Source organism: Lemur catta, chromosome 15 (assembly GCF_020740605.2).
Source record: "Lemur catta isolate mLemCat1 chromosome 15, mLemCat1.pri, whole genome shotgun sequence".
Lineage (NCBI taxonomy): Eukaryota > Metazoa > Chordata > Mammalia > Primates > Lemuridae > Lemur > Lemur catta.
The window spans coordinates 17834230-17856043 of NC_059142.1; the positions used below are offsets into that span (position 1 = coordinate 17834230).

At 35.3% G+C, this 21814-nt stretch overlaps 1 protein-coding gene across 2 annotated transcripts in view; it reads right to left on the minus strand.

Annotated features, from left to right (window-relative positions):
- The window catches only part of GOSR1 (golgi SNAP receptor complex member 1), a 46640-nt gene extending 28792 nt beyond the window's left edge, over window positions 1-17848 (minus strand). Inside the window, exons 1-6 of one of the 2 annotated variants that reach the window (XM_045525281.1) lie at window positions 17761-17848; window positions 14745-14859; window positions 11270-11357; window positions 10834-10941; window positions 7401-7492; window positions 5282-5356 (exon numbers count right to left, since the gene is read on the minus strand). In XM_045525281.1, the coding sequence (XP_045381237.1) occupies window positions 5282-5356; window positions 7401-7492; window positions 10834-10941; window positions 11270-11357; window positions 14745-14859; window positions 17761-17791 (509 nt within the window). In that variant the 5' untranslated portion in view covers window positions 17792-17848. Of the gene's footprint in view, window positions 1-5281; window positions 5357-7400; window positions 7493-10833; window positions 10942-11269; window positions 11358-14738; window positions 14860-17760 lie in introns of both variants that reach the window. The other variant, XM_045525280.1, reaches the window with a different exon arrangement.
- Between the last annotated feature and the right edge of the window lie 3966 nt (window positions 17849-21814).

The following is a 21814-nucleotide window of genomic DNA, read 5'->3' on the forward strand; positions in this document are numbered from 1 at the left end:
TATCCATTGCTTTCCCTATAAACTTGTGAATGAAAATTCCTATTTTTCTTTGCTAGGTCTTATTTTTAGCTGCCCTCTCTGGGAAGGAGTAAGTGTTGTTATGGACAAGTGTGTTAAGGACAAATAAGAGAGCTAAAATGCAAGGGTGGATGGCCAATAAACTGCTTCTGTGGACTAACTCTAACTCATTTCTGCCTAAGGCACTGTGTTTAAAAGGATTCTGAGGCTGCATCTGTGGAGGCACTCAGAAAGGAAACAGAGTAGCAAGGAAAGGTAGTGGAGAACCAGTAAACTGTAGTTAGTAGCCTAGGGTTTCAAGGAGAGAGAAGATTACAGTATCAAATGAGGCAGAGCAGCAAACACAAAGAATGAAAAATGTCCACTAGATTTGGTATTCAGATCACTGACGCGCTTGCTTATTGACATTTGTAGTAGCTTACGAGGAACAAAGTCAATAGGCTAAAGAGGAAATGAGTTCTGATACAAAGACAGCCAGTATAAACTAGAGAGACAGCGCCAGTACACAGGATGACTGAAGAGTAAAATAGTTATATAGCAGATGAAGACAGACACAAGTGTTAGATGGATACAGTGGCCTTCTCAGGAGATCTACCCCATCCTCTAAAAACTATAGGAAAGGGGTATAGAAGGGTACTCATATAGGTAAATTTGTAGAAAAGAGCAAAAAGTTAAAAATCTCAATGAAGTAGGATGTAAGGATCTCTGTTTTGGGTGAAGAAACTGCAAGGTCAAGAGGGGGAGTGAGAAGATTTGGTAAAGTTTTGAAGAGAATGAGAGTGATAACTAAACAGGCAAGCAAAAGATATCAGGCAAGACTGAATACTCAGATGAGACTAAATAATTAATTTAAAATAGTGCTAATCTGTATGAGTACATACTTTTTCTCTATTCCTCAGATATAGGAGTAGAACAGTAGACTGGGGATTGGGTTGCCGTTTTGCAGGGGTACAGCAGAAACACCGGGGCAAATATTGGAAGTATGTCAGTTACTCTGCTATGAGATCCAAGCTGGCTAGAGTAGGAAGACAGGTTATAAGAAGAAAAATAGAAACAAGCCAGCTGTACTGCGGAGACTTGGAAGGATAAACTGTGTTTGTCACAGTGAGATGTTGGAGTTGAAGATTTCTGAGGGATGTACGTGTAGATGAGAAGATGGGCACTGCAGCCCTGGTAAAGGGTGGCTAATCTTCACCTGGAGGTGATGACCACTGGCACTAAAGAAGTCCAGGAAGAGACTAGGCCTTTTCTATTTGTGTACAATTATCTCTTAACCTAAGTTTCTCATTACCACTGAAAATCTCTGAAAGTTGTCAACTTCCTTAAGGTAAATGTAGAAGACATATTTTATTCAAAATGACAAAAGTCTAGAGAAAAAGCACAAATGCCTAATTAGATAGCAAATGCTTGGCTCTGGACAAATTACAGTATTTCAAGATTTGAGGTAATCCAGTCTGTCTATCCTCTTTATTCCTTAACTTCCCATTTGTAAAAATGGCAACAATATAATCAGCCACACATCCTTTATAAGATAAATATCAAGAAACACAAGATCATAAGGGCAAAAGTTCTTTGGGGGAAAAAAAGAACTTTAAAATACAAAACTAACTCAGATACTTCTTTCAAAAAGAAAAATATCAGGGAGTACTAAAAGAGAACAATTATATAAAGAAAGAGAAATTAACCTAAATAGCAACCCAAAAGCCCTTAAGAGTATATCTACAGTTCAGTGAAAAACAAATAGCTACAAGCTTGCCATTAATTCCAAGTCAGTATTTTCTTTTGACTGACAGACTCAGGGAAAGACAAGACTAAATGAAAATTACCTTATTTACCATATAGGAAAAGAAACTATTGTCTTCTGTAACATAAACTGTTAAAACCTAACAGCATTTATTTTTAAATAAAAACAATATTAAGGAGAGCTGGTAGAAACAATTCATACAAAGTTGGGTTTTTTTTAAGTCTGGCATTCATTTATAAAAATTGCTTTATAATTATAATTGCTTCCTTTTTTCAAGGCAAAAATATGTACTAATACTTCTAAAATAAAGTTGTAAAAATTTACATTAACATGAAAAAACATTATTTTACAAAAAATCAAAAACTTAAATACACTTCTAGCCATAAAATATCTGACCCTACTACACAAAATCAAACTAGTTACCTGAATTGCTGGGAATTAAAATACTTTATTCATGAAAGATCAAAATAAAAGGTACCCTAGCAGCAACTCTGGCCTACTAATTACAAATGGGCTTGATGAAATATACTCTCTCTTGTTCTCCTCACTTTTAGGTTAATTTAACTATCATTTCCTTAGGTTTCTTTTGGTTGGTTGCTTAACCTAAGTTTTCTATAATGAAAATATATTCCTTATATTTTAAAAAACTGTTGCCTGAAAAATTTTACCTCTCTTCTTGGCATGAATTAAAAAACAAAAAATCAAAACACCAGTGTTATTGAGGGCATTGCGGAATATTTATGTATATAAACTAGCAAGATTTCAGAGGGAAATTTGACAATATTATATGGAAAGATTTAAAAATTAATATATTCTTTAATCCTGCAATTCTAATTTAGGAATTTATCATAAAGAAATAATTATGGATACATGCAAAGAGTTCACTATGTATTAATATACTAGTAAGAACTGAAAATAATCCAAAAGGCCAACATTAGGGAAATGATTACATGAATTATGATTCATCTATATTATGGAATATATGCTGTACATTTTAAAAAACAAAAAAAATTATCAAATAACATGGGTAAAGGCTCACAATCTACTGACAAGTAAAAAATATTACAGAATCTATACTAATGAGTGATTTAAATTTTATCTTTTAAAAAAGCTTATTCCAAAAAAAAAATCTAGCCAATTCTTCCTCAAAGCACTTAGCAAATGAAATATAAACAACACTGAAAAACCAGAGAAGTTTTTCATATTATTTTGTAAACATATTTTACACAATAATTTTATGCTATTTTATCACCTAGGAAGTATTTGTAATTTACAAAAAAAGATCAATTTTTTAAAAGAGTATTTAAAAGTTCTGTGTTCTAATGTTGACAGCAATGACTAAGTCCTTGTTTTTAGTGTCAATAATTCCTCCAACTCATCAGAGGCTCATATTCTATTCAACTTCATCCTGCCTCAGTTTGTCTCTGTATAGAATGAGCACATGCAAACTTTTTCACAAGAATGTTGAAAGGAATATATAAAGTATATTACATATAAAATAAGCTGAGACTTTGTACTTTGATCAAGCAAAAATGGAAAAATACCTTTGGATTTCCATCCTCTCATCATTTTTACAGTCCTAAACTCCTGAGGGCTTACAGTGAATAATTAAAATAAATGCAAAACTTTCTGCAAAATTCATATAAAAGTTTATAATATAGAATGTGTTCTTAAATAATGAAATTAATGTATGAAATAACTCTGTATCAAATCATTCTTTTTAAAGTAAACTGCTACATTTCTGTTTAATTTCTTTTTAAGGCAATAAATATAGATACATTGATGCAATCTAATCTTTATTTTGTGCTACTTGAATGTGCTATCCCTTAAATTACTGTGTACTCCAAGAACATATTAACACAGTTTTGATGCAATGCAAAATACTTTTTATGGTGGTCTTTATCAAATATAAAAAGAACTGCCAAAGCTATGAATACTATAAACTAAACATACTTTAGAAGAGACTGCCCCCTTGTGCCAACCAATAATATTCAACAGATTAAGAAAGAACACTAACAACTAGCTCCAACACTAGACGCACCCAGGCTTCTAAAAAGGTCTTGACCTTTTTGTGCTTTGATTTCAACAGCTTATATATATACATATATGTGTGTGTGTGCGTATACACACACACATAGAGAGAGAGTTTTTTTTTTTTTGAGACAGAGTCTCACTCTGTCACCTGGGCTAGAGTGCAGAGGCATCATCACAGCTCACCGCAACCTCAAACTCCTGGGCTCAAGTGATTCTCCTGTTCAGCCTCCCGAGTAGCTGGGACTATAGGCACGTGCCACTACACCTGGCTAATTTTTCTATTTTTTGTAGAAATGGGGTCTCGCTCTTGCTCAGGATAGTCTCAAACTCCTCACCTCAAGTAATCCTCTCACCTTGGCCTCCCAGAGTGCTAGGATTACAGGTGTTAGCCACCGTACCCAGCCTCAACAGCTTATATTTAAAGTGGTAATCTTTAAGAAAAATAAACAGCACATTAAGCTCATATGACATGATGAATTTATGACATTCAGTAGCAAATATCAACATAATTCCTAACACTTAACTATCATGGATAAAAGCTCCTCAGGTGCTTATAGGCTGAGTTCACAGATCTAAGTACTTTTCTGATCCTTAAATTCTACAACAAAATACAGAGCAAACAGCAAACAAAGCAGCATATTTCAGAGAAAAATAGATGAAGCAGAAATAGAATATGATGACTTATTTTAGAATATATATAGAGTTCATCCAGGTTTTTAGGTATTTTCTTCTGAAATCTTGAAAACTAAAATTTTTGGGGGGGAAGAATTTGATAAATGATCTACTATTACTCTTTCGTTTTTTTCTTTTAGATACAAGGTCTTGCTCTGTTGCCCAGGCTCGAGTGCAGTGGCCTGATCACAACTCACTGTAACCTTGAATTTCTGGGCTCAAGTGATCCTCCTACCTCAGCCTCCCGAGTAGCTGAGACTACAAGCACATGCCACCACACCCGGCTAAGTTTTAAAAAATTTTTTGTGGAGGAAGTGTCTTGCTATGTTGCCCAGGCTGATCTAAAACCCCTTGCCTCAACTGATCCTTCTGCCTCGGCCTCCCAAAGTGCTGGGATTACAGGCGTGAGCCACCATGCCCAGCCCCTAATTACTCTTTATAAAGCTTCATCTATATACATGGTAACAAGACATTCAAACATAAGTCATTCTCAGAATTATTACTATTGTCACTAATAACCTGTAGTAGTGAACAAAACCATTAGAGCAATAGATTTGCTAAAGAAAAGAACACATTAAGACAATAAAAAACATAGGTAACAATTAAGTGATGTGAAATACTCAACAGCACAGAATCTTTCTTAATTATGGTTGCAATTCCATTTGTACTGAAAAGCGTTGTTAGGAGAATTAAATGAATTATCATTTGATAAAGCACTTATTATAATAAACACCATGAAATGTCTGTTATGTAAGTAAATGAATTAAAAAACAGGGAAAACTACGTAAGATGTATACATTCAATAACACCTACTTTCGAAGGTGGTCATGTTCTTTTAAAAATAGTTCAGTTCTTCTGTTGTTTACTCCAGACCCACTTTTATATGACCTAGGATAAAAAAGATAAAATTTAATAACATTTTTGGCAGATAACACAAACAGATTAAATGACTGACCATAGAGACATTGAAAGTAGATAAATTGAGCCTCTCCATAGTTTTGAATGAACAATTAAAATATATAATCCTTTTCATTTCCCTCTAAAACATGTTATCTATTATAAATGGATAAATATAAATGCCTCTCTAGACCTCATAGTTTTACCAACAGTTTAGGCCTAACAGTTTGCTGTGGGAAAGCTGCTGAAATGGAATGTTTCCCTTCACAATAGTACATTTAGTCCATCAACTGGAGCCTAAAGAACACTTAAATGAACCTAAGAATCTGCCAATTTTGGCACACTTAAGGATTTCTATCTTGGTCTTCAGCACATTATAATATACAAAAAATGCTTTTTATCACTACTTTCAACACTTTAATTTTTCTGTTTTCTAAGAAAAAATTTTAAGAATTCAAGTAACTACAAATACTGCAGTAAGACCAAAGAGGGTCATGCTGATAAAACTGAAATACTGGCTAAGAGGCGGGGCCACTGTGCGCAGCACAGGAGAAAACACCACCGAGAAAAGCAGAATATAATCAAGAACACATTGGACTTGGAAGACTGATGACTTGAATTTAAATCTATACTGCATCATTTAATAGCCACTTAACCATAGGCAAGTTATGAGACTAATAATTTTTATCTTATCCAGAAGATTATTAGGAAGCCAAAAGATAACACATGAAAAAATACTGTGTAAATTGCAAAAAAAAAAAAAAAAAACCTATAAAAATGTTAGGTATTATTACTATACCTCATCTCACTAATCTGCCTTGTATTATACTTATTTGAGTATGTGCCTTACTCCTCTCTGGCACCCAGATTATAAGCTCCTACTGGGCCGAGTTGGTCTTTTCATTTCTACCTTCCACTGGGACTCACAGGTGGTCAGGAAATAGTTTAATGAATAGATGAACATTTTTTATGATCATTTTTCAAAAACCAAGTTATGACAGTAGGTTGCGTTCCAGTGATCCCCACAAACTGTGGGGGAGTTAAATGTCTATACATTAAAGGCCATCCCCTATATTGGGTTCTCAATGCATTCCCCAAACTGTGTATGTAAGTCAACTGCACAGAAATGAAACAAAAGACTTACTTGTCCTGAAGGACTAAAAATATTACAACTGCCTTATTGCCAAAATTGTCTTACTGTTCCAACAAAATAAAGGATCTCTTTATTTTTCTTGGAGTATACATAATATGTATCAGTTTATGATAAACGTATATCATAGTTTATGAAACTTATCACATAACTTATCACAAGTGAGACAATGACAGGTATCATTAGATGGTTCAAAATCAGAAAGTCTTCAGCTTCAATTAGATGCCCATGGGACTTAATTTTATCAGTCATGTTCAGCTATGAAAAATTTTTCAAAAATGTATGTGAAATGCTAGAATATATCACTGAAGGTGAGATGAAGGGATGGAAGAAAAGAACAAATCTTTAAAATTATAGACTGAGGTCAGCATTAAAATGTTGCAAGTCAAATAATTTGATGAGTGCTATGAGTTTGTATTAAATCTGGAAAAAAACACATATTTCAGAATTTCAGGGAAGTAAAGGTTGTATTAATAGGTACCTGAATATATAATTGTTAGGACAAGGGAGAGGGGCAGGGATAGGTGGTAATCAGGAAGGGAAATATGGAGAGCTTCAGTTATTGGTAATGTTGTAATTCTTAGGGTGGGTGGTAAGAGATCAGAGAAAAACTCATGAAGATATCATCTAAGCTGAATTTTGAATTAAGACAGGAAAGTCAAGGTTGGCAGGAGCCAACAGTAAAACTAGCAGAAGCAGGATATCAGACTGGCAAAGTGGATTAGGATGACATTGTAGCAGAAACGTTCAAAGAACACTGAAATGGGAATTAGTAACCCTAAAATCTAAGTCATGGTTTTGCTACTCTATTTGCAATTAACCACGGATATATTCTAAAACTAAATCTGAATAAATATTCTACAAAATAATACAAAAGTAACTTACTCAATATCTTTTCGTACTGATCCCATGAGATTCTCCCTTTCTCGTATTGCCATAAAATTTGCTTTGGTTTTATGGAATTCATGTGTATAATCCTGCAATAAATCAACATCCAGTCTCAACATAAGCTAATAATATATTTTCATCTCACTGAAGCAGTTATGTATTGTCATCACATTGTAAATTTCTGTCAAGAAAACTGCTATTTAAGAAATCAAATTGCCAAAAGGTAAAAATAACTTTGTAATTACTTTCCTGAAGAGGGACCAACTTCTTTTAAATGAAAACAATTCAGTGACAGGGTAACAGTGCCATTAAATCACTATCCTTTGTGTCTCCTAGTACCTTATGAAACAGAATTATAAAGAAAAAATTCTAAGATAAAATGACTTCAAATAGCCTAAGATAAAACTTGGAAGGCTCTTTCTACTACTCAAGAGCGTACCTAATGGGGCTTACTTTCAAATTTCATCCTTTTGGAGCTTGCACAAAAATTTAATTCCTAAACTAAGCCAAAAAGAACAGAACCAAGAGAATTATAAAGAACAAAATAATCTTTTAAACATTGTCCTTTATTTTTGTACCACTGCATTTTTAAAAGATATTAAGGAATATTCATTACTTTTTTTAAAATTCAGAGAATAAAGAAGACAAAAATCAAAATCAAAATCTAATCTCCCAGAGAGCCCCTATTGACCTTTTAAAAAGAAAAACAACACATAAATATGGAGAGATTATTAAAACAGCATCAAAATAAATAAAGGTAAAACAAACATCCTTCTTCACAGCTCATAACTATTATCATCACTTTCTTGCGTCTTCTTTCACAAAATGTTTTTGCATATAAGCTTATCTATTATTTAATTTTTGCCACATAAATCATACTATACATTCTGATGTACACGTTGCTTTTTGTAGTTCAAAAAATATCAATCTTTCCATAATAGCAAATAGAAATCTACATTATTCTTTTTAATAGCTGTATATAATATTACCTTATGACTATCCTAATTTAATAAATTCTCTACTGGTAAACATTTTAGTTGCTTTCATTTTTTTGCTATTAAAAAATGCTGCAGGCCAGATGCTCACGCTTAAAATCCGAGTACTTTGAGAGGCTAAGGTGAGGCCAGGAGTTCAAGACTAGCCTGAGCAACATAGTGAGACCCTAATAAAAAACAGAAAAATTAGCTGGGCATGGTGGCACATGCCTTTAGTTCCAAATACTTGGGAGACTGAGCCAGGAGAATTGCTTGACCCCAGGAATTTGAGATTGCAGTGAGGTATGATGACACCACTACACTCTAGCCTGGGCAATACAGCAAGTCACTTTCTCAAAAAAAAAAAGGAGAAAAAGAAAAAGAAAAAGAAAAAAAATGCTGCAATAAACATTCTTGTACATATATTACTGAATTCTTTTTATAAAAAGTATATTTAAAGAGCAAATGCCTAGCAATAGAATAACTGGCTCAAAGAATCTTACATTTAAATTCTGAGAGTGCTAAACTACCTTCTATAAAGACTCTACCAATTTATGCTCCCACCAACAATATATGAGTGCCCATTTTTCTATACTCTTGCCAATTATGGGTTACAAATGTTTCAATATTTGCTAATCGGACAGATGAAAAATTATTTCCCATTTTGATGTGTATTTTTTATTTGGGAATATGGCTGAACACCTTTTTATGGTTTTGGTTACTCATTTTTTTGTAAGCAAGTTCATATCCTTTGCTCATTTTCCTATTAAGTTGTCTTTTTCTTATTTCTATGTATATTTAGCAAATTAGTCATTTGTTACAGTTTCCGGTATCAAGTCTTGCTTCAAAAGTTCTTTACCACTCAAAAATTTATAAATTTCATTCATGCTTTACTCTAAACTTTATGGTTTCTTTTTCCACAAATAAATTTTTGATCCGTTTGGAATTTATTCTGGATGTGAGTCTTGAGGTTGAGGTGTGGTTTCTTTTTTTTCCACCCTGAATGATTATCCAGCTTTACAGTTACATTTATTTTATAATTTCTCTTTGTCCCACTAAACACCACCTTTATCAGAAACTAAATTTCCATGCACATTTGGGTCTATAGTTGGACTCTATTCTGTTTTATTGACATATTTTTTTCTCTACCATCAAAATGTCTTAACTATTCTAGCTTTTTAACACATTCAAGATCTGGTAGGACTAGGCCTCCTTTATGACTTATCTTCATTTTCAGATTGTTTTTCTTGGTTGTTCTTATATGCCTATGATTCCAAAAGAACTCTGGTGTTACTCTGTCATTTTTTTTAAAGAATAAAACAAACAACAAAAGCCCATGCTATTTCCATTGGGATAGCATTCAATTTATAGGTTGATTTAGAGGGAAATCTTCTCATCCTAAAGCAGAGTGATTCTTTCCTTTACTTAAGTCTTCTTCTATGTCCCTCAGTAGAATTTTACACATATAAGTTCTACACATTTCTTATTAAATTTGTACACAAGGATTTTATAGTTTCTTCCATTTTATTTTCTAACCAGTTATTGTTTATATGTAGGAAAACTACTTGCTTTTATATATTAATTTTATAATGTACCATCTTACTGAATTTGTTTCTTTTTTTCAGTTAATTCTCTAAGGTGTACTAGACATAATCTTAGCCTGCCACATAATAGAAATTTTGCCTCTTTTTTGCTCATATTTATATCTCATTTCTTTTTACCGTCTAATTGCACCACAAAGAACTTCCAAAACAATGTTAGACATTTGTGGTGATCGTGGGCATACTGGTATTGTTTTTCTCTTCAATGGGAATGCTTTTAGTGCTTTACCATCAAACATCATGCTAGCTTTTAACCCAATATACACATTTTTGCATTAGATAAAGTATCTTTCTATTCCTATTTTTAAAAGTTTTAAAAATTAGAAATGGTTGCTGAATTTTCTCAATATTAATTTGCCTTCCTACTTGTATTACTATATTTTTAACAGCCCCCTCCCATATAAATGTTTAAGAATTTAATTTTGTTGGTACATACACTTTTAATATTTTCTCAAATAATATACTAAATACAGTAAATTATTCTCCTTCCATGTTATCTTCAAAGATTGAAGAAAATATACTCCAAACCATCATATTATTGCCTATGCATGACCATTGGTTATTTCACTTTTACAATTAGCCTAGCTAGGTTTCTCAGAGTAGAATTATATTCACCTAATGATAAATATTACTCAACTTCATCAGAAAAAAGCAAGAGCTATTAGATCTCTTCAGAATTTTATAACACTGACAAAAAAATAAAATAAAATGACAAATTTCTAAAGCATGGAATTTATTTTCACAGAAAATTTTTCTCTTTGTTCTTTTAAATACATGTGTACATATCTTATCCAGGAATTAAAAAACAAAGAAACCTCCTGTGACCACATAAAAGTCTCAAGCCCAGTATATTACCTGCAATATGTCTCTATGTCGCTGTAATGTATGCATTAATGCTGCATTCAAGGAGGGGACACCTGCACTGTTGGTATATTCTGCCATTTTATCATTTACCCCTGTAAGCTAGAAAGAAAAAATAAAATAATAAAATATTATAGAAAGCATTGTGAACAGCTAAAAGCAAATTATTTACCTAAATGTCCTTTTGGCTAACAGCAAAAACATCAATATAGCAGGCAAAGATTCAGCATTTCCCCCAAATAATACATAAAGGCTAAAATAATACTTATATAACCTGGAAATGGCTGTCATAATTCAAGTAGCCTGGGAGGCATATTCTCTTGAATGAATGGGTGATTTCAGTAAACATGTCTGTCTTAGTATAATCCAGTACCATATCTAATAAGTACACAGTTATTAGCAAAATAGCTATTTAACAGAAAGCACTTACCCTTGCCAATAGCTGTTCAATCTCAATTGCCATAGTCTCAAACATTCTGTCTTGGCTTGATCCATTTAAAAGTGGTGTTGTGTCAGAACTAAAGAGAAGTTCAATTAAAGGGAATCCATTACTCAAATATAGTCCTTTAAAATATTTTTAAAGTAATAAGGTAATTATTCTTGAAGAGATCAAGTAAAACCCCTGAGACATTCTATTTCTTAAGAAATTAGGATTTTATAGAAGTTTTTCTATAAAGATCACACATGTCCTGCAATATTAAATTCAGCATAAAATATAATTGAATATAAGATTTTCTCAAGCTTTAACACATCAAAACTTAAAAACATAAAAAAATTCCAAATGCTTGTTTACTGTTTCCTAAATGGCAGAAAGTAACTAATGCTATGGCAGTGTCCAATTAAACTGAGTCTAAAATAACAAATTATGTGAAATAAAACTATAGAACTATAAAGCACAGCATATAAGAGAAGCCATAAAATGAATTATGGATCATGTTATGGGATCAGTGAGGAATAATCTTTTAAATTTTTACCCCAAAGGAAGTATGGTCCCTTAGATCTCAAATTCTCTCTTCTTTCCTTGACTCTTACTAAGAAATAAAATTGAAATTTAAAAGATCCACAGACTGGATAACAAGTTATTGAATAATCAGGAACTTGCTTTACGTTCTCTCTCTCTCTCTCTAGCCATGTCCAGCATATTTTAGTATTTAATACTGAGCCTGTACATTTCTACTTATAATATGCAATCATCTTTTTTTTCTCAAAACAATGTGAATTGTCTTCTTCAATCTGAATAGCCAGTCAAAAATCTAAATTTTTACAAGTGAAATTTATGTTTGACAGATTCTAATCCTAATACTACATGTCCTCAAAGTTTCTTTTGCCTCCTTTGAAAAACTACTAACCTACATCAGGTCCCCAGGTGGTATGTATTATCATATGAACAGCTCAATACAAATCTGAGTTATATTGGACACAGACAAATGCCGAGGCAATGACTATGCTCTCCAATCTTACTGAAGACTTTGTCTTGCCCTGTGACAGTGTTTCGGTGGGGTACCTTGGCTACTACCATTTCTCCTACATATAATTCCTCAGTAATAACAACTAGTGGTAAAATAGCCAAAAAGTAGCTAATAAGGAGAATTTTTATTTTAAGATGTTTAATTAGGTCTGAAGCCTTATTTCTTCTTGAAATATTTTAATTTATTTACCCTAAAATATGATATCAAAATACCTAGTTCTTTATTGTGTCAGAGCCAACCCAAGATGCTGTGGTTATCTCCTAGAACCAAGGCAAAAGCCAAGGCAAAAATGCTCCGTATACTACTAATACAGATCCTCCCCTACCAGTTATATGAAACAGAACAATGGGCCAACAGAATGAAAGCTCCATGAAGGGAGAAATTGCTTGTCTTATTCGTAGATATATGACTAGCACCTAGTACAGTGCCTGGGATGTGGTTGATGCTCATTAAATATTTGTTGAATGAATCAATGAATGAATGAGGGAGCAATCTCTACTACTGGTTATTCCATATTCACCATTATCAGGACAGTATATAAGTCAAGGGAAATGGCCAAAAACTCATTCTGCATAATACTATGATTCAGCTAAATTTAATTCATTTTATAGGTGTGTGCTGATTCATAGGCCTTGAAGTTCTCAGAATACAGAAAAGTGAGGGGGAAAAAAAAAAGATTCCTGGGAGAAAAAGTCTGGTCATCACTTTGTTTATCCACTGTGACATGCTTTCAACCTGGGCATCAAACAAAACACTTTAGAATACACGTTGGATCTTGATCCTCATGGCTTTCGGTGTTTTATATAAAGGGACGGTTAGGCTGAAGTAATTCTACAAAATCAGTCCCAATTTGTAGTAGAATTTCTTAGGAAATGTTTTCAAGATCATGTTTCTTTTAAAGGAGTAACAAAAGTATTAAGTTCATGAAGCACAGAGAACATAGAAAATGCTTTCCAATCATAAAATAAATTTACTCATAGAAAAGAACATTCCTTATTCTCTTTATTTGCTAAATAAAGGTGAGCCCAAAGCAATACACTACAATGACATCTATGTGACATGCTTATAACTTATTTTTAGATCCTGGAGTCAATATGTTGGCCCTGCTATTAGTATCTTTATAACCAATAAGCTCTTAATAAAGAGAAACAATACTTTGGCTATAATGTTGAAATGAGCCTTTTGTGGGAATGTGCATAATATAATAGGGTTTAGAGTGTGGGCTCTGGAGACAGAAACACCTAGGTTAAAATCCAAGCTATTTTTGTTGTTTTTATTATTAGCTGAAAAATACTCCATGCATCACTAATCTTGGAAAAAGTACGTAAAATAAGTGTGGATTGACAACTAACAACTCTGCTATCTGCAATTTCACTACTAGGTATATGGAACCATTCTGTACAAAAATGTTTCCAGCAGTATTTATATAAAGCTCTTACAACAGTATATGACATATGGTAAACATTCTGTGTCAACTATTAAAATCCATTATTAATTAGCAAAAATTAGAAACAATGTGCATCCATCAAATGGTTTAACTGTGATACAGTCATACAATATAATACTATATATAGCAAATGAATATATCAGAGTTAAATGTATCCACAGCTGAATCTCAAAAACAACGTTAAACAAAAAAGTTGCAGAATAACTATCATAGGATACTAGTTGCTTAGTAATACAAACATACGTAGTAAAAACATATGGTGGTTATGGGAGGGAGAAAGTGGGATGCCATAAGGGGCTTCAAGAGAATTGGTAATGATCATTTCTTAAAAAGGGAGATAGGCACATGGGGGTCCACTATATTATTCTTTATAACTTTCTAAGTGTCTTAAATATCTCCTAATATTTTTTTAAAAAAAGCAGATGACTTAAAGAGAGCATAAGATTCAAAGATAAGAATTTTTTTCTATATAGTAATATACTAGTTTCTCAAAATATTATCAAAAATTAAAAATAGCTTTGATGATTAATAGCAAGGATACACACTGTCCTGGAATGCACTAGATCTATTTTAACAGAATAAACACCAGAATAGCAGTATGTATACTTTGCATTTGGGTAGTTCTCAAATCCATTTAACAATATGAAAACACAAGAAATACAATGTGGGCAAATCACTCACATCTCCTTACAATGGCCAAACTAGAAACTCATATTTTTGATACAAACTCATTCTTAAGTCCTAGCAGTTTCTTCCTGACACTGTCACAATCTTTGTCTAAAGAATCCAAATAAATACTAGACTCAAGAATTAGGAGGAATTTTAATAAGTCACTAAAAAAATAAAATAATGACAAAAGAAAACATCAAAAATTCATCAACAGACCAAGTTATGGAGGTTATATATTTTAGGGTTGTTTTTTTTTTTTAGTGCTTTAAAAACATTATATTGTTTAAGGCATAAGAGACAGAATCTGGTAGTACCTATACCTGTCGCGTCTTCCATCTCTAGCATTGCTGTGACTGTAACTTGTACATAGTTTACTGAAGGAAACTAGTTTCAGGTCAAGTTCATTTTCCAGCTGTCGAGCCTGTTTCCTGAGATCTTTAACAAAATTATAAAGGCAAATAATTAGACACACAAAGTCCATCAGCAGACATGAAAACCGTAAGACTATTGTGAAGAAAACGAACTACGAAAATGATCACATATTGATCTAGTTCCTCCCATAAAGAAAAGTGAAACCAAGGACTTGCCCAGGAAAGCAAATTAGTCACTTATTTATTTATTTATTTATTTTGAGACAGAGTCTCGCTTTGTTGCCCAGGCTAGAATGAGTGCCATGGCGTCAGCCTAGCTCACAGCAACCTCAAACTCCTGGGCTCAAGCAATCCTCCTGCCTCAGCCTCCCGAGTAGCTGGGACTACAGGCATGCGCCACCATGCCCGGATAATTTTTTCTATATATATTTTTAGTTGTCCATATAATTTCTTTCTATTTTTAGTAGAGACGGGGTCTCGCTGTTGCTCAGGCTGGTCTCGAACTCCTGACCTCGAGCAATCCACCCGCCTCGGCCTCCCAGAGTGCTAGGATTACAGGCGTGAGCCACCACACCCGGGCTAGTCACTTATTTAAACTTCAAATGGGGCAAGAAGTAAAGTAGCAGTGGGAGATGCAAATTTTCAGCTTTATTCCAAAGACAGCTAGACAACAAATGTTCTAACATCCCTGAAATTATTTCTATAGCAATAACTAAAATTCCATAATTCAAAGGAAAACAAGAAGAGAATACAAATCACAAAGGAACTGAATATGGTTTATGACCACCATCATATAAACTTATCAGCTAACATTATGAGAAACCATTACTGTTTTTCAGATTGCTTTTGCTTGTTTTTTTTTGTTTGTTTGTTTTTTGAGACAGGTTCTTGCTCTACTGCCCAGGCCAGATGGCAGTAGCATCATTATAGCTCACTGCAACCTCCAACTCCTGAGCTCAGGCAATCCTCTTGCATCAGCCTCCCAAGTAGTTGGGACTGCAAGAGTGGGCCACCACACCTGGCTAATATTTTTTTATTTATCATAGAGATCAGCTCTGGAACTCCTGGCCTCAAGCAATCTTCCTGCCTCAACCTCCCAAAGTGCTCAGATTACAGGCATGAGCCACTGTGCTCTGCCTTGGCTGTCTTTATGTTCTAAAGCTTTATTAGGCTTATGAACCTCTTTTCGTAATATTAAAATGACTTAGCGATTGAGCATAAAGAAAAAGTAAATTACCATTAACAAAAATTAAAAAGTTGCCTTTTAGTAAACTCACTGAAAGAAATTTAGAGAGCTGAAACTAACAATAAACAATGTGCTACTAACAAGGTCGAATATGACAGAAATAAGAGCGTAAGTTTTAAAAGTAGAAGCAAACAAGGAAGCAGAGAAATTGGTATAGAAGTTTGGCATCTAAGGCGTTGCATGAGTGAAGCCACTGTCTGGAAACTCATATATAGATTCTCATTCATTCATGCTGAAGTGAAAGTTAAAATAAAAGGGCTGAAATACAAGAAGAATTTCTCAGGGATAGGGAATACAAAACACTATTTCAATATACTCTGCAACCAGAGGTAGGAAGCAGAGTTATCAGTGGAGCATATTTGCTCCAAATCCCAGTTCGAATCTCAGCTTGGCCACTTATGGACTCTGAGACTTATCAACAATCTACTTAACCCATAAACCTGTTTTTTGTTTTTTAAACCCCTACCTTCAGGGTTTTTCTATGCACTAGTACTCATATGCTTAAAGCACCTGGCGCAGAGTAGGCTGTCAATAATGAGCTGCAGTAACTATTTCAGCATGGTGCTTCAAAAAAACATAGCATAATAACTACCATTAAAGACACCAGCAGATATCTGATAAATTCTGAATAATTTAAAATGTTTTCTAGCTAGTACACACATTTCTAATGATCGTTTTAATACATGTTTTAAAACTATAAGCACACTTCTTGTAATTTTAGTAACTGTCTTCTCTAAAAGAAATCACAAGTAAAAGCATTTTGAAAGTACAACAGGCAAGTATGGATGAACTTAGAATTAGTGTCTTAGACCAAGTGGCTGATAGAGACAATACTGTGGTTTCCAGAGGCATCACTGGGTAGCAATAGGTACTAAGTTGAAGGGGCAGAAGGGATTTGGAAAGTAGTTTCTATGTTGCCGTAGAGCAAAAAGACAGTTGAAAGAAAAAGGTGGGCCTTTTCTGATCTTGTTGATCACCACGGCTAGGAATAAGTTTTACACGAGCACACTTTAACGGACCACATTTTCGGGAATTAAATAAATCCACTTGTCAAATCACAAGAAAGTATTTTTGGTGGAAGAGGTATAGCAGATGTAATTATTACAATTCACACAGGTTCTCTCAACTTTCCCTTTTTAACAAAACCGATCCTAGACCCAGAACAGAACGTAAAGTTATTTTCTTTGCCTTCAAACACCCAATTCTCGAAGTCCCCCAGACTGAAGTTATTATGGGGACCCAGAAAGAGACATTCCGCTCATACTTGCCCCGATGGATCATACTGACAAGTTCCTCCTTTCTCTTTTCCCACTCAGTTTTGCAACAGTGACCTCAACTCCAAAGCGCTGACTCCTCCAGTCTCCCGGGCTCGGGATCTTCTCGCTCAACACTCGTTTCCTCTCAGAGTTCGTACCCCAAGCCAAGTTCCACTCCCCTCAACCCAACTCAGCTCCCTCTTCCTCTCTATCCCCGCTCTGTCCACTCTGCCCGACCCCTCTCCCAGCTCCCGCTCACAGAGCCCAGTCAGGCCAGCCTCCTGCCCCAGACCGTTCGGTCTCCTCAGTCCCCAGGCCCCAGGGCTTCCACTGGGCAAGCCCCCCTCCTCGGCTCGACCCCTCCGGAGGCCTGGCTCTTTCCTCTGCTGCTTCTCCCAAGATCCGTCCTCATTCAGCCCCTCTGACTCTCACGGGACCCACCCGGAGGCCTCCTCGCCCTCACCTTCCCAGTAATTGCTGGTTCCTGCCGCCATTTTTGTTGTCCAACGTCAGTCGGGCTGGGGGAGTAGAGGCGATGCGGGCCAGAGAGTCACCTCCGCGCCTTCTTCCGCCCTGAACTCTGGGGCTGATGGGATCCGAGCCTCCACGGACACCGCCACCTGGTGGTCAATTCGTTATTTTGCAGCTTTTGAGTAGTGAGACTGAAAACTTTGGCTTTTGCTCCTGACATTCCCTAAAGGTTGGTCTTCCTGTGCTCGTGCCGCTTTCTGCGCCCTGAACCCTCATCATCTCCCTCATCTTGGCTTATCCCTTCTCTCAGAAGGTGCCTACATGACTGACAGGAGAGTCATCCTCAGACAACTTCCTCAATTTCCCTCACCTTCTCTCAAAAGTGTATCTTCAGCCAGCCTTTCTTCCCAAAACCAGTCCCTTCATCCTACCTGGGCCTGTTCATCATCTCGCTCTCTGGCATATGCGCTCTTCTCCACCGGCTGCTTTCCCCTATGTCTGCAGTAGTTACAGTTCCAGCCCTCTTTCCTTTCCAGCCACCAAATCTAGACGGTGTGTGCTAACTGCTTCCACGTGCTCTCATCTTGACCCATCAACCTGTTAAAATCTGCTGTCCAAACCCACCCTTTATAGATACATATATTATCACAGTCTGCTGGTGTTGACATTTCACCGGTTCTAGTGAAGTGTACAAACTTTACCTCCTATAAAGTCCTTCCCCCACTCTCATTTATAATTGTTTTTAATATTTCCTCTACATTATTGAGATCCACATCAGACATGTTATAATACTTGCTTCAACTGTCAAGCATAATTTGCAAAATTTAGAAGAAAGCCTGCTCTATTTACCCATATTTTACTCTTTCCATTGTTCTTTTTCCTTCCTGATGTTCCGAGATTTCTTCTCTTATCATTTCCTTTCTGTTTCAAGAACTTCCTTTAGCCATTTTTTTTAAAAGAGTAGGTAGCTGGCAACATATTCTATTAGTTTTTCTTTATCTGAGAATGTCTTGATTTCCTTTCATTGCAGAAGATATTATTGTCAGATATAGAATCGAGGATTGACAATTTCTTTTTGTCAGCACTGGAAAAAATGTGCCAATTCCTTGTGGCCTCCACAGTTTCTGATGAGGAAATTGACTGTCATTTGAATTGTTTTTCCACTATAGTTAAGGTATCTTTTCTCTCTGCTTTCAAGAATTGTTCTTTTTCTTTAGTGTTCAGAAGTTAATTATGATGTGTCTTGGTGTAGATTTCTTTGGATCCATCCTGTTTGGCATTTGCTCAGCTTCTTGATTCTCATGTCTTTTGCCAAATTTGGGGAATTTTCAGCTATTATTTCTTCAAATACTTTTTCTGTCTCATACTCTTCCTCCTCTTTTCTGGGACTCTGATGACATGAATGCTAGGTCTTTTGCTAAAGTCCCACGTATCCCCAAGGCTTTACTAATTTTTTTCAATCTATTTTCTATTGTTCAGATTGGGTAATATCTGCTATTCTGTCTTCAGATTCACTGACAGGCAAGTATCCCTTTCCTCTCTCCCCTCCATTCTGCTGTTGAGCCCATTTGCTGAGTTTATGTCTGTTATTGTATTTTTCATATCTGAAGTTTATATCCAGTTCCTTATTATATCTTCTGTCTTTGCTGAGACTATTTCTTTGCTGAGACTCTTTTTATCATTTGTTCTAAGTTTGTAATTGCTCATTATTTTTATTATAGCTGCTTTAAAGTCCTTGTCAGATAATTCCAACATCTGTGTTATCTTAATGTTGGGGTATGTTGATTGTCTTTTTTCACCCAAGTTGAAATTTTCTGGGTTCTTGGCATAATGAATGATTTTTTAAATTGCATCCTGCTATTGTAGGTATTTGTTATGAGATTCTGGATCATGTTTAAATCTTCTGTGTAATCAGACTTCCTCTGACACTGTGCTAGTGGGAGAGGCAGGGAACTGCTTGCTACTTCCAGGTGGAAGTTCAGGTTCTCCTTTGGCCTTCATTGATACCCCAGGTGGGAAGGGGGGCCTTGATACTGCTCCCCATGTGGCCTCCACTGATACCATGGCAGGGAGGCTTGTTACTCTTGTCCAGTGATGAAAGTCCTGGCTCCCCTCCTTGGCCTTCTTTGACACTTCAGAGGTATAGGGGGGTGCTTCATTATAGCCAGATGGGGGTGGAATTCTAGGCTCCTCATTCAGCTTTGCTGACAAGAGGTGAAGATGGGCCTTAGTTTTTTCTCTGGCATTTGTCTAGAGTAGTGCAATTGTTGTCTGTAAGTATTCTATCTTGCTAGGTTACCTGTTTGTCTAGAGAGAGAAGCCTTTCCTTTGAGCTTTTCTTGTCTGCACCCTTTGGCATCTCTATGTTGCCAGCTGGGATATATGAGACAAAAAGAAAACCCAGGGAACTCACCTTCATGTTGTTCTTCAGATCCTGAGTTCCCTAGCCAGTCTGTGATAAGGCCTAAAACTTCTGCTTGGGTTCTCTGCCTTTTGCCTGGCCTCTCTGCCTTTTTGAGTCTTTTTGAAACATTTGTGTGTTTAATGTATAATGTATGAGGTTCTTTGCTGTGTGGGAGGAATAGAAAGAAATACATCTACTCCATCTTGTCTGGAGATGAAATTCTCCATTTAAATTTTAAATATATTTTAATTCTCTGCTAAAATTCATCATGTCTTCTACTTTCTTAATTTATTCATCACTGTAATTTAAAAATTTCTGATTAATAACTGAAAAATCTGTGCCTCCCATAGGACTGTTTCTATTTTTTCTTGATCTTTTGTCACTTTATCTTGTCTTTTAACAATAAGAGTAATTTTGATTAGGTGCTGCATATTCTATTATAGTTAATTTGTAATAATTGTTTGAGGCTCTGGATACTGTTATCTTCCTCCAAAGAAAGTTTACTGCTGCTTCTTTCAGGCAATTTAGGTAGGGGCAGATCAGCTTAATCCAATATGGGAGGGAACTAATACCAAGTGGGATTCTGCTTTTGTTAAAATTGGTCCATTTCTGGTTAGCCCTTACTTCTAATGTATAGCCATTCGAGTTTTGTAACCAAAAGCCTGTTTACCAGCAAACCTATCAGGGAAGGGTGCTAAACTTGTATTTTCCCCTCCCCAACAATACTGCCTAAACCTTCTGCTTGGGTTCTCTGCCTCTTGCCTGGCCTCTCTGCTGCTAGGTGTCTTGACCTCTTAGTCACCACTTATGAACCAATAAATGCCCCAAGGCAAAAGTTTTACTATTATGTTCACCTCTCAACTCCTTTTGCTCTAGGATCTTGATCCCATAAGTTGTTCTTACCTTAGTAGTTTTCCAATCCTTCAAATGTTTTTCTTTTTTTTAATGTAGCTTTTCTAATTGTTCTTGGTGAGAAGGTCTTTCAAGCCAATCCACCCATAGCTGAAGTAGAACTAAATTTTCTTATTAGTTCTAATTTGTCTGTAGATTTTGTGTTTTCTACATACATAATCATAATATCTGCAAATAATGACAAATTTATTTCTTCCTTTCAGTATTCATTTATATCTGTTATTACTTATATTTTCATACTCATGGCTGAGATCTATTCTGTCAATAGAGAAAGGTTCAGGTACATCAGTGGGGTTTTTTGATGTTTTGGCAAAGGGCAGGAATCATAAGGGCTCCAGTTTTGCAGTTCTCATTTGACTAGCAGGACTCTAAATTTTCCTCTTTTGCATCTTTTTTCTTTCATCACCTAATTGTCAAAAGGGCTTCTCCTTTTTTCACTTTTTTTTCTTTACTAGAGGCTATGTGTTTCAAAGACCATCCCTTTAAATCACACCTGTCCCCTTTAAATTGTGCTCACTTTGAAACCCTTTCTCTCTAGTTTGTGCTCTCATCTGCTTGGACACATTTTTTTAGACCAGAACATTATTCCCTTTTGCTGGTGTCCCTCTTGTCTTCCTGCAGTTTATCTTCATCTGCCTTTGTTCTACAGAGCATGGGATGTAGGTGCCTGTGAGTACATGCTGCAACTTGGTGATTTTTCTCATTTTATTCAGTTTGAAATTTTAAAACT